The following is a 12,765-nucleotide window of genomic DNA, read 5'->3' on the forward strand; positions in this document are numbered from 1 at the left end:
CCGCCCGCCCCGCTCCACCTTAGTCTTCTAATGCTGAATTCTGTGAAGGATCTGAATTCTGTCCAGGATCTGGTCCGCAGTGTAGAGACGCCTGGGAGGCAACGACTGCTTGGCTTCCCCTCAGTCTGAGGGGCCAAGAGACAAACTCGGCGCCCGTGACGTCACAAAGCTGTGACGCGCCCTGGAGCCCCGCCCCCTCGCGACCTGCGCCGGGAATCCAAGCTGTCTGCGCCGTGGCGTCACAGTCCGGGCAGGCGGGTTTTCCGTCGGCCCAATGGGAGCGGCGCGCCGGCCTCCCCTTTAAGGAATGTTGTGACCTGACGTCACCCAGGCGAGTTATCTCCCGCAGCCGCCACCGCCAGGCTCAGCGCGAGCCCCGCAGCCCTTGAGCTCGAGCCCCGGAGCCCCCGGCGCGCCGAACCGCAGCTACATCCCTGAGCCGTGCGCCCCGGAGCCCCGGCTGCGCGCCCCGCAGGGCCCGCGCCATGCCCTCCGACCGGCCTTTCAAGCAGCGGCGCAGCTTCGGTGAGGCCCTGGGGGCGAAATGACAGTGGGGACTGAGGGATGGGGGGTGCCTGTCGACCCCGATTGCCGCAGGTGACGTCAGCCCCATGACGTCAGGCACCGGCCGTCCGGACCCCGGGTGGGGAGGCCTCAAGGCCTGGCAGGGTCGCCCGCCTCTACCGCGTCCCCGGGTGGAGGGCGGTGAGGCCGGCGGCCCCGGGGGCGGGCGCTGGGGCGGGGCGGGCCCGGAGCCGCCCCTCGGGGACGGCGAGGCGGAGTCGCGGGAGGCTTCAGCACCGCTGGGCCTCACTCAGAGCGCTGTCCGCAGCCGACCGCTGTAAGGAGGTGCAGCAGATCCGCGACCAGCACCCGAGCAAGATCCCGGTGAGTCTTTAGCGCCCCCCCCCCGCCACGCCCTGCCCGGCCACGCCCCTGACTTACGAGTCCCCCACCCACTCCACTCTCAGGTGATCATCGAGCGGTACAAGGGTGAGAAGCAGCTGCCTGTCCTGGACAAGACCAAGTTTCTGGTCCCAGACCATGTTAACATGAGCGAGTTGGTCAAGATCATCCGGTGCGTGGGCAGCCTCCTACAGGCCTTGGGTGGGGCAGGGGGCAGGCGGCAGGCTCCCTTCTAGGGTGGCATGGGGCGAGGTGACAAGATATGGGACCCCTGTTCTAGGAGGCTGGGAAAGGTCAAGGTCGGGGTTGGGTTGAGCTTCAGTAAAGAGGTGAGAACCTCTAGGCCGGGCTGTGATGAACCATTAAAGATCATTTGGGGAAGGCCTCCTCACTTGGCATGCCCTCCTGCCTCCACAGGCGCCGCCTGCAGCTGAACCCCACGCAGGCCTTCTTCCTGCTGGTGAACCAGCACAGCATGGTGAGCGTGTCCACGCCCATCGCTGACATCTATGAACAGGAGAAGGATGAGGACGGATTCCTCTACATGGTCTATGCCTCCCAAGAAACCTTCGGTTTGAGTCAAGAGTAGGGGTTAGGGGTGGTTGGGAGTTCTGGTCAGGCTCTCCCCGAGAGGTCCTGGCTCCTAAACTATTTCAGTCCCCAGTGGGTTAAGCAGAGATGTGACATCCCCTCCCCCCATTCTTCCAGGTAGGGGCCATCAGCCAGCCTACCATGTCCTGGGTGGGTCCTGGGCCAGTCATGTCATGGTTGTTCCTTTGGGTGCTGGCTGGGTTTGGGAGTGGGGAGCAGCACCCTGCTCTATGTGGTTTGTCATTGTTTTAGGCCCTTGCCTGTCTGCCCATCTTGTCCCTCATCTACCTGAGGCTTTGCCTCCTGCCAGGACCTGCCCACCCCTGAAAGGCTGGCTCCCCTTGTTTTGTCACAGTGTATGGATCTGTGGTCATTTCCTCTGCAGAATAAAGATTGCTCAGGCCTGCCTGGCCCTTTGCCTCCAGCTGCTTGTTTGGGCATAGGGGGGGCTGCTAGGTGACTGTGTCCACATAGTCAAGGACACACAAACTTGTATTTTGTGGGCTTTGGGTTCCTAGAAACCCTTAGTACTGATACCATGCAGTAGTTGGGGCCAAACTTACCTCAATTCAGGAGATGTCATGAGAACAAGATTTTTAAAAAAACAAAAAACACCACATTTATTAAGTAGCCACAGCCTATGAAGCCTTGCTCACCTGCTGCTTCCCCCTCCAGTCTGTGCACAGTCACAAAGTGGGGGTCCAAGTGGGGTGCTCCCAGCGTCTCCCCGTGAGCCTTGTTGCCAGCTATGAGTCCCCTTTGGTGCCAGAGATTTGTAGCCCTGGACTTGAACATCTTCTGCCTGAGGACATGCCTGGTGGCGGCTCCTGGTGAGGGACCTGGCCCGGCTCTGTCCCTTCCCCCTCGTGTCCATGCAGCTCTGTGCCAGCCAGGGCTACTTGAGCACTAGCATGGCCTCTGTGCCGTCCTTGGCAGTCAAGTAGAGGCCGTGTGTGAGGTAATACTCCCGTCGTAGGAAGGCATAGAAGTAGTCAGAGATGAGCAGGATCTGGCAGGGGAAGACAGAGCATGAGAAGTCACAGGGACCTTACAGAACACTGCCCTTTGTTGGGTTAAACAGGCAGGCTAGTTCCTGCCTGGCATCTCCCAGTCTATAAGCCTGTCCAGAGACGTCCTTCCCTCTTGGCACATGTGTAGCCCTGAAAGACCTTACTGGCAGCTGTCTGTATTCTATCTTCTCTCCCTACTCCTGGTTTACACCTCCATCCTTGAGAATCTAGACCGGTGTTCTTGCCCACAGTGGTGCACATGCCTTGCTTCTGCCCATAGGCCCTCCCCACCTAGCCTTCCCTAGTAAACCACCTTTTGTTTGTTTTTTGAGACAGGGTTTCTCTGTAGCTTTGGCTGTCCTGGACTCCCTTTGTAGACCAGGCTGGCCTCGAACTCAGGTCAATCCACCTGCCTCTCAAGTGCTGGGGATTAAAGGCGTGCGCCACCACACCCTTCCCTAGTAAACCTTCTATCCAAGACCTCAGGACACAGAATTGCCTAATATTTCCCCCCACACACAGCCCAGGAATTCTGCATTGAAACACACAATTTGTTGGGCGGTGGTGGTGTACACCTTTAATCTCAGCATGTGGAAGGCAGGTCTCAGCCTCAGAGCTCTGACGGCCTCTGTCCCCTAGCACTGGGATTGATGGTGGTGTGAGCAACGTCTGCCCAGCTATTGCCAACATTAACGTGATTAAAAAAAAAAAAAAAAAGACAAGTGTTTATTCCAGATGTGGCTAGTTTGATTTGTCTTCCTTTGACCTAGACAGTGCATCACTGTGTGATGAATTCTGAATTTGCACTTGCCCCTCACCTAACCTGGCACAAGGACTGGGCTTCCCTTTCCTAGACAGAACATCCTAGGGCCTGGGTGAGAAAACCCCAGGGCTCAAGGTCAATAACTGCGGCCTCAACCCGGCTTATATATTACAGAGCTCTTTTGTGGACTGGTCCCTTGGCACATCATACACTCAAGGGTGCAGACACAATAGTCCAGACCTCCAGGTGTGGCTTTGGTCCAACTAACTGAATGCCTCCGCCTCAATTTCCCTATTTGTAAAATAGATCATTAGCCTACCAGTGAACGGCTAGAATGTGTCCAGAGACTATCAGTGTTTCTGGCCTCTCCAAGGTTCTTAGCTGCTCTTTTACCTTCAGAAAATCGTACAGCTACCCAGGACAGGGCTCTGAAGACCCGGATCCCAGCTGAGCTCAACCTCTGATCTGTCCACTCTATCACTAAGTACCCGCCATGTGAGAACTGTGGTGGCTCTATAGGGAGCCTGCCCTCCTTTGGTGAGGTGGGCAGTGCCCTGCCAGCTCCAGTTACTCCAGTGTTGGGTAAGTTGGGCTAAAACAGGGTCGTGGACTGTGGCCTCAAGTGTGCATGTGAGACAAAGCCCTCAGTCACTGTGAGCTGAGATGTTGGCCCTTTTGATTTGGGGTTAGTTTGAATTGGGTCAGGCAAATGCCACAGTGGCAGGATCACTCAGGGTCCATCATGAGTCAGTCACATGGTTAAATGTCAAGTTGCAGTTTGAATAAGTGTATCAGCAGAGAGGTTGACGAGTCAGGGTCTAATCTGGGGCAGGTGAAGGACAGACACAGACTGAGTAGATGAAAATGTCGCAGGCACAGGAAACAGCAAAGACCCTGTGGTGAGAGAGAGAGGAAGCACAGGGAAATGACGTGATGTGTGGCAGGACAGGGTGCAGGGCCATGGAGCTCTAAGGGTCTGAAGCACGAGAAGCCTTTGGGAGAACTCAAGTCAAGTAGTAACATGATCAGATTTGTGGTTTGAAAAGCTCCCTCTGGCCGCCTGGCGCAGGAGAGGGTTTGAAAGCTGGGAGCCCTGGGAAGTGGTTTTGGTACTGTTTAGGTGATAGCAGTGACTTTGTCCAGAGTGGTGATGGCATACCGTATGTTTTACTTACTTATTATTTTTTGAAACAGGGTTTCTCTGTGTAGTACTGGCTGTGCTGGAACTCTCTATGTAGACCAAACTTGCCTAAAACTCAGATTTACCAGCACTGAGTGCTGGGATTAAAGGCCTTAGGCCTGACTGATTACTCTAAGTTCCAGGTCAGCCTAGGCTACAGCAATTCTGTATTTCAAAGCAAACTCCCAAACTAAACCAAGTGTGTAGAGTTAGCATCAGCTAACTGAAATCATACGGCTGGCACGTTATGAAAAGATACTGACAAGAGAACTTAGTCTGGGGATATTCTCCCTCTCCCTCTCTCTCTTTCTCTCGGTTTTTAATTTTTTAAAAATTTATTTTACTCTATGTTTTGCCTGCCTGCGTGTATGCACACAGTGTATGTCCCTGTTAGGGCTGTGGAGGTTGTGAGTCACCATGGGGGTGCTGAGAGTCAAACTTGGGTCTTCTGCAAGAGAATCAAGTGATCTTAACTGCTGAGGCATTTCTCCAGAACCCTGGGATTATTTAAAAAGAAATGAATGAAAATAACAAGTCTCAGTCTAATGACAAACCTGAGACCAACATAACTTAGGAGCTGTCCAGTGTGTTTCTGTGTGTTTGTTTAGTTTTTGGTTTCTCGAGACAGGATTTCTCTGTGTAGCCTTGGCTGTCCTCGACTGCTTTGTAGACCAGGCTGGCCTTGAACTCAGAGATCCGCCTGTCTCTGCCTCCCCAGTACTGGGATTAAAGGCGTGCCACCATGCTGGGCCTTGCCCAGTGTTTCTTAAACCTGTCAAGGTTATGAGGAACAAAGATAAGAGATGCAGAGCAGCCAGGCATGGTGGCGCACGCCTTTAATCCCAGCACTCAGGAGGCAGAGGCAGGCGGATCTCTGAGTTGGAGGCCAGCCTGGTCTACAAAGTGACCACCACTTTGCCACACCACACCCAGCTGAAATAAAAATCCAGGATGATTTGGTGAGATGGCTCAGAGGGCTCGGATGCCAAGCCTGCTGACCTGAGTTCATCCCCAGAACCCACATGGTGGAGCACATGTGTGCTGTGGCATGTCGTGCCCACCCCAACAAACTAAATGTTCTTTTAAAAAGGAGGTGGGGTGGGGAGCAGGGCATGTTGTTGAAGTACCTGGAAGATAACTAATCTACATGAGAGTCTGCTCAGAAAATAAAATAGTAATTAAAAACAACAGTGGAATAAATAAAAGATGGCTTAAGAGATAGCTTTTGTACCAAGCAAACACTGCAGAGGGTTACCGCTAGGGTCTCTATAATGGGCGTGTAGGTGTTCAGTGTGCCAAAGTTTGTGTCATGAAGTACAGGAACGGGCCTAACTCATGTGGACAGTCTTGAGTCTCCTCAGTTCTGGGTGGGTGCCATGGCCACAGAGAGATGACAGAATGCTAACATGGAGCTTGACTCTTCAGAGGAAGCCCGCACCTGGGGCTTTCCATTAAGACTGCAAGGAGAGCTGGACATGGTGGTGCACGCCTGTAATCCCAGCACTCGGGAGGCAGAGACAGGCAGATCACTGTGAGTTTGAGGCCAGCCTGGTCTACAAAGTGAGTCCAGGACAGCCAAGACTACAAAGAGAAACCCTGTCTCAAAAAACTAAAAAAAAAAAAAAAAAAAAAAAAGACTGCAAAGAGAGTTGGGCAGTGGTGGCCCACGCCTTTAATCTCAGCACTCAGGAGGCAGAGGTGGGCAAATCTTGCAGTTTGAGGCCAGGCTCATCTACAAAGCATGTTGCAGGACAACCAGGACTACAGAGAGAAACCCTGTCTCAAAGACAGACAACACACACACACACACACATACCAAAACAACAACAAAATACGAGGGTTTAATGGCATAGCTCAGTGGTAAAATGAGATCTTAGGAGTCACCCTCTCAACAGCTGCAAACCCACAACCCCTTTGCCTCTTCTGAGCAGGAGCAAGTTGGACAGGGGACAGCAAAAGCATGCGCAAATTAGGAAGACCCTTAAATTTCATTTTTCTCATGTATAAAATTGAGACTAATAAGCTCTGGTTTACTACCCACCATAGTGGTCTTCTCAATGACATAGGGGTCCCTCTGCCTTCAGAGCCCTGAGGACTGTTTTTGGAAGCTCCCCCTCTGTGATTGATCACCTAGCCTCTTCCTTATGTTCTATTTCCACACACAGCTCCTTTTATCCCCAACACAGTCCCTCCCCCCCTTTTTTTTGACAGGATCTCACTATGTAGCTCTGGCTTAGAACCTGCTAGGTAGACCAGTTTCCTTTGAACTCACAGAGATCTGCCTGCCTCTGCCTCCTGAGTGCTAGGATTAAAGTAATATACTACCACAGTCTGGCACCAATACAGTAATGTATTGGCAGGGGTACAGGGCAAGGGTCTCCCTTACCTAACTTCCTGGCCCCTGAAGGAGCTCTTTTTGTTGTTTGTTTTTTCTTACTCTGTGGCCCAGGCTATTCTGGAACTCACTGTGTAGACCAGGCTGGCTTGAATGAGCTCACTGTGATCTACCTGCTTCCGTGTCTGCAGCACACCTGGGTTCCTGCGCTCCGCATGCCTTCATGTGCCGACACCAGCTCTGCAGTCTCCCTCTGCCCCATGCCTTGAGCAGCAGCCCCATAGTAACCCCTTGCTCAGTTACATGACCACGGTGGGTGGCATCTGCTCCAGCTGCGGACCCTCAGGCCCGGGCTGGCATAGGGCTCACACTCATGGTGCATGTGCCCGTCCTTAGCCTTTGGCATCACCCTCCAGGTGTGGCTTGGCCAGACTTTCTCCCTCTCCTTGGCAATTATAAAGGCCCCAGGGGCTGCACTGCTGGTCTGTGGTGGAGACTTTGAGGTAGCCAGGGCCACAGTGGACAAAATCAAAACTGAAATGAGACCCAGAACATGCTTCAACACAGATGTGACAGGAAAGAGCCAGAAATAAGCATTTGCTAAGTACCCTTTAGAAACTTCACAGCTCCTGTGGCTGGGGCCCGTTTATAACCAGGTCACAAGTGTGAGTGAAAAGGCAGACTACATCATCAGGCCTGCCTGTCTACGTCCAAAACTCTGTTCTTTCCATCGCCTACACCTATTAGGCTTGGCACCAGCACCAGCCACGGCACGCTACTGCCGGCCCTAACAAACCCCTGTGGAGGTGGTCTTCCCGGTCTGTAGCTCCATTACTCTCCCAGATTCTTTTTGGAAAGGGCAAAATAAGTTTGAGACTTCAGAGTCAATTGGGCTATCCACCTTGACCAATCAACTGCTAGCTGGTAGCCTCCTAGAAGCACAGGTGTGATCACCTCAGCATGTCATGACTCCATAGGCCTCGTCTGTGGGAGACGCTGACCCTCTCAGGAACGTCAACTGGCAGCCATAGTTGGCAAACTGCTGACTCCTTGGCCACCTGCCTAGAGTCTAGGCAAGCAGAAGCCAGAGGAGGCTGGCAGCCGATAGTGCAGCTGGGGCTTCGGACCACCCGCTCACACACCCAGACAGACACGGCAAGGGAGGGGGACAGTACACAGAGCTTCACCTTCCAACAGCAGCAGGGAAAGAGGTGTGGCGCCACAGGCCCTGCACCTGAGTAGGAGGGTCAGAAATTCAAGGTCATTCTATGCCACTTAGTCAGTTTGAGGCAAGCATGAGCGAGCTAATAAGAGCTTGTCTCAAACAAAGAAAAGGCCAGGGAATTCACAGGTGGAGCAGTGGTCTGGTGCCAGGGTAGCAACTGTGATTTGCCTGGCCCTTTCCAATTCTCAAAAACATTGTTGTCCAACACCATCCTGTGTCCTTACAACTGCCTTCCAAGTGAAGACACCCAAGAGCACAGCCTCTCACCGAATACAACAGCCTCCTCCACACTGGATTCTGGGCTCAAACCTCTTCTCTTCCCGGCAGCATACAATCTGCAGAGTCTAAATCCAGTCTATTTAGTTTTGAAAACTAATGGCTCAGCCTGACCCTCAGCATAATGAGGTCCCCAAGGGCTGGGGAGCACTAACCACTGCAATCTGAAATGTTCTCATTCTTTGTCAGAAAGCACAGCCAGAGCCGCACAGCCACAAGCAGCAGCACACAGCACTCCGCTCTTCTCTGCTTTCCCCTTCTCTCTCTCATGTCCTCCTAGAAGCCAGCGGAGTCCTATATGTTCCCCCAGAACTGTATTTAGAAGCCATTGCCCTCAGCAGCACTGCCAGCCCTGGCTCCCCGCCCCCAGCACTGCACTGACCCCATCCCACTGCTGGGCCCTGCTTGTTTATCCTTCTCTCCCAAACTGTGGGTTCTGTGGAAGGAGCCCATGTCTCATTCACCCAAAGGGCTGTAGAGAGCGGCATGTGCATTGTGAGCTCTCTCATGCAGGACTTAAACAAATAGGACGCTCCTCTCACATTCAAGTAATGGAAGATTACCAAGATTTTTTTTTTTTTTAAAGAATGTCAGATACCTTCATCATAATGAACCATACTTACATACACACAAACTCTCCATGGGCACATGATACTTGTAAACACACGGAGAAAGATCCAGAAGGTCAAACAAGCACGTGATCCACATTAAAGAGCTCACATGGGGCCAGCTCGTTGTAAACCTTCCTTAAGCATGAGCCACCACTAATTATAATTTTAAAGTAAGATTCCCCTGTGTTCTCTGTTCTTAAATTTCTTTAGGGTGACTGGGACACTTTAGCCTAATTCAAACAAGCTCTCTGTGGTGTGTGTGTACACAAATTACTGATCAATTTGTTACACCCAGCATTTGGGAGGTAGAGGCAGGCAGATGAGGAGTGGAGGTAAGGCTGGGTACAGGAGACACTGTCTCAACACTTTAGAGGACAGGAAAGAGAGCCTGTCTCCTCTCATCATTTACGGCCTGAACCAGGAGTTTGCTGTGTGCATCTGAAGGGTGCCTCTTCTTCACATTTCATATGCCAGCATGGGATTGATGGCAACAGGACCCACAGGTAGTATCAGATCCACTAAACACCATGTGACGTGGTGGCTATCACCCTGGAATCTGAGACAAAGAAACTGTAACCTAAAGAAGTTATGTCACCTGCCAAAGGTCACCAGTGAGGGGACTGTAGGAGTCCTCAAGCAATCACCCAGTGGATTTCAATGTCCTGTCTCACACACACACACAAGCACACATGCCTCAATAGATGCTTTACTATTGTCATTTCCTGCCACTGACTCTGAGGCAATGGTAATTACCAAACAATGTGAGCTACATGATGAAATACTTAATGGCTCCCAAGAGAGAGAACAGCCTTAGTCACTGGAGTCCCTGCAGGGGTAACATAATCTACATACATTCAGTCTGTAATAGGCCATGACACTTTTCAACCTGAGCAGAGCAGGACTTTAATGAAACCCAATAGGTCAATATGTGCTACATAGTCTATATAAATAAAGCTGACTTTGACAATGATGGCCTGGGTTCTGGGCACCTATTTGGAATCTGTGGCCATTTGGCACACAGAGCAGCTCTTTTGTTTTGTTTTTTTGTTTTGTTTAGTTTTGTGTTGGTTTTGTTTTGTTTTGTTTTTCGAGACAGGTTTTCTTTATGTTATTTTGGCTGTCCTGGATTCGCTTTGTAGACCGGGCTGGCCTCGAACTGCCTGCCTCTGCCTCCCAAGTGCTGGGATTAAAGGCGTGCGCCATCACCGCCCGGCTCCACACATAACAGCTCTTATTTGCCTGTACTAGAGAGGAAAGGAGGCGGCCAGAGGAATATACCTTTGCCTGCTAGAAAGGCATTCATAAGAACAGGCTGTTGGGGGCTGGAGAGATGGCTTTGACAACCATCTATGATGAGATCTGGTGCCCTCTTCTGGCCTGCTGGCACACATGCAGGCAGAACAATGTATACATAATAAATAAATCTTAAAAAAAACAAAAACAAAAACAAAAACCAGGTTGTGGAATGAGCGTATGTCCCTGAATGCCTGATATCTCAGCAGAAATGCCAACCTGAAAGCAGGACTGGGCTCCGCTGTGGAGGACATAAAGGGACCGCGTTTGGACAGAGGGAAGATGGTGGAGACAGATGTGAGATTTCACCTCCACCTTTCTTTCCCTCCCCCACTCTCGGACCCCCTTAGTGCCCCTCTTCATGCAGCCCCCCGCCACATTTTCCCCTCCCGACACAAGGTATATACAGGCTAGCTTGACTTCTCCCATTGGGCTGGTTTGGAGTTCTGGCTTCTGCTTCCCAAGTGCTGGGATTATAAGCATCAGCACCACAGCCAGCTTCCCTTCCCCTCTCCTTCCTAAGCTAACGGATCCAGTTACCCCTTGGTCCCTCTGGCTTTCTCTGGCTTCTCAACAGGAAAGTCATTTTGTTCCTAATGGATTCCTCCACCAACTATGCACATCTGGCCACAAATCACATGGTGTTTTCTCTGGCTGCCTTTGGTTTGTTCATTTATATTTATTCATTCATTCAACAAATACTTTTCTAAGCAGCTGCTCTGTGACATGTAGGCATAAGGTTATTGTGTAATTCAAAGCTAATTTCTGTACAGCCCCCCCCCCCCAATACTGTTTGGAGGCTCTCCTGTCTCAATGTTGTGTAAATACTACTCCCCAATTGTCCCCTGGTATGCCAATAAAGCAGCTTACAGCCAATCGCTGAGCAGGGGAGAGAATAAGGCTGGACTTCCTGCCAGCCAGAGGAGGAGGGGTTAGAGGAGGAAGTAGAGCATTCAGCCATGGGGCAGAGGTCGGGAGATATCAGAGGAGCTGGATCAGGAAGGCCACAAAGTGCAAGTGTCTTGGGGATTTTGACAAAGAGGAAGCCAGATTAGCTTAGAGGGTTAAGAATGGAGTAATAACTGCTCAGTTATTGTGCTGTGAAGCTTATTAAACAAACATAATAGAGTCTCAACTATTTTAATGCTAGCCAGAGTAAGAGAGAAACTGAGAAACAAACACAATTTTATAAAAATAACCTTGACAGTGACACTCACTGATCTGGTAGTTCGGGACCCTATAAGAAGGGAAAGACAAGTAGATTCCTGCCTTCTAGAAGTTCATTTGTCTAACAAGGAGGCAGATAGCACAGCTATGAAGGAAATGGATTGTGTGAGGGGTGCAAGAAAGAGATAGTGAGTGGGCTCAGCAGGTAAAGTGCTTACTCTGTAAGCCTGGTGACCTGAGCTTAATCTCCAGGATATGAAAAGACAAAAGGAGAGGACTGACTACTAAAAGGTGTTCTCTGACCGCCACACACTTGTCATGCACGTGTGTATCACACAAGTCTGTTCTGTGTCTGGTAGGGTCCCACACAGGTCATATGTATGTATGTATATACATATATATATATATATATACATATAATAAATAAATAATAAATAGATAGCAAGGCAAGACAGGTTCATGACAGGTCTAAGGTGGCACCAAACTATTAAAATTCTAAATGTTCCATATCTGTACTCACTAGCTCCACAGATCCAAGGACAAGGGCAGTATACACTTCCTGGTGAGGAGCTCTTTTCTTCAGTCAACTCAGATTAATAGCTTTTTTTGTTTTATTTTATTTTTTCAAGACAGGGTTTCTCTGTGTAGCCTTGGCTGTCCTGGACTCGCTTTGTAGACCAGGCTGGCCTCAAACTCACATCAGTCCGCCTGCCTCTGCCTCCCAAGTGCTGGGATTAGAGGCATGCGCCACCACCGCCTGGCTTATTGTATGTTTTAATTGAATTCTATTTATATTCTATTTTAGTCTTCCTATATAGACTGGGCTGGCCTTGAATTCATGGAAATCCTCATACCTCATCCTCCAGAATATTAGAATACAGTCATATTCCACCATATCCAGCTCAGAACAATAAATTATATGACTAGAGTGACAGCTTAGTAAACAAATGCTCCTTCCTGAGGCATCCTTTTACTGATCTATCGATGTGCTGACAGCAGCAACACCAAAACTCAAGGTCAACAGCCTCCAAAACCACTGAAGCCAAGGGAGCTAGCTCTCTACGGTCAGGGCTTAGACCTAGGAAGGCCAAGGACAGATATGAAGATTGCCTAATAGTTATCTGGACCTCTGCTGGCAGTCACAATCTGAATAGCAACTTGCTAATATCTTCCAAAAATAGAACATTCACATGCCTTCCGATTCTGCAAATGCCACTACTTAAATCAACCCTAAAAGCATTGCTATACATATGTGAACTGTGTGGAAGAATACAAAAGCCTCTTCCACTTCAAGTAGCAGAAGAAGCAACAGCAACCTCAGATCCCGAGAGCTAAGGGCGACCTGGCCAAGTGCACCACAGTGTCACTACAGACACTCATCTCAGGGGGCTGAGGATGGAGCACAGTT

The 12,765-nt window shown here is 50.5% G+C and overlaps 2 protein-coding genes across 2 annotated transcripts in view; one reads left to right on the forward strand and one right to left on the reverse strand.

The window, feature by feature from the left end:
- The first annotated feature begins 281 nt into the window (after window positions 1-281).
- On the forward strand, window positions 282-1,903 carry Map1lc3a (microtubule associated protein 1 light chain 3 alpha). The gene is made up of 4 exons (XM_051143573.1): window positions 282-525; window positions 833-888; window positions 972-1,078; window positions 1,324-1,903. The coding sequence occupies exons 1-4, from the start codon at window positions 486-488 to the stop codon at window positions 1,493-1,495; spliced, it is 375 nt and encodes a 124-aa protein (XP_050999530.1). The 5' UTR covers window positions 282-485; the 3' UTR covers window positions 1,496-1,903.
- Window positions 1,904-2,355: 452 nt separating this feature from the next.
- The window catches only part of Pigu (phosphatidylinositol glycan anchor biosynthesis class U), an 81,121-nt gene continuing 70,711 nt past the window's right edge, over window positions 2,356-12,765 (reverse strand). Inside the window, exon 12 of the mRNA XM_051143574.1 lies at window positions 2,356-2,506. Within this exon, the coding sequence (XP_050999531.1) occupies window positions 2,393-2,506 (114 nt within the window). The 3' untranslated portion in view covers window positions 2,356-2,392. The remainder of the gene's footprint in view (window positions 2,507-12,765) is intronic.

The sequence above is a fragment of the Acomys russatus genome, chromosome 4, assembly GCF_903995435.1.
Source record: "Acomys russatus chromosome 4, mAcoRus1.1, whole genome shotgun sequence".
NCBI classification, from domain to species: Eukaryota; Metazoa; Chordata; class Mammalia; order Rodentia; family Muridae; genus Acomys; species Acomys russatus.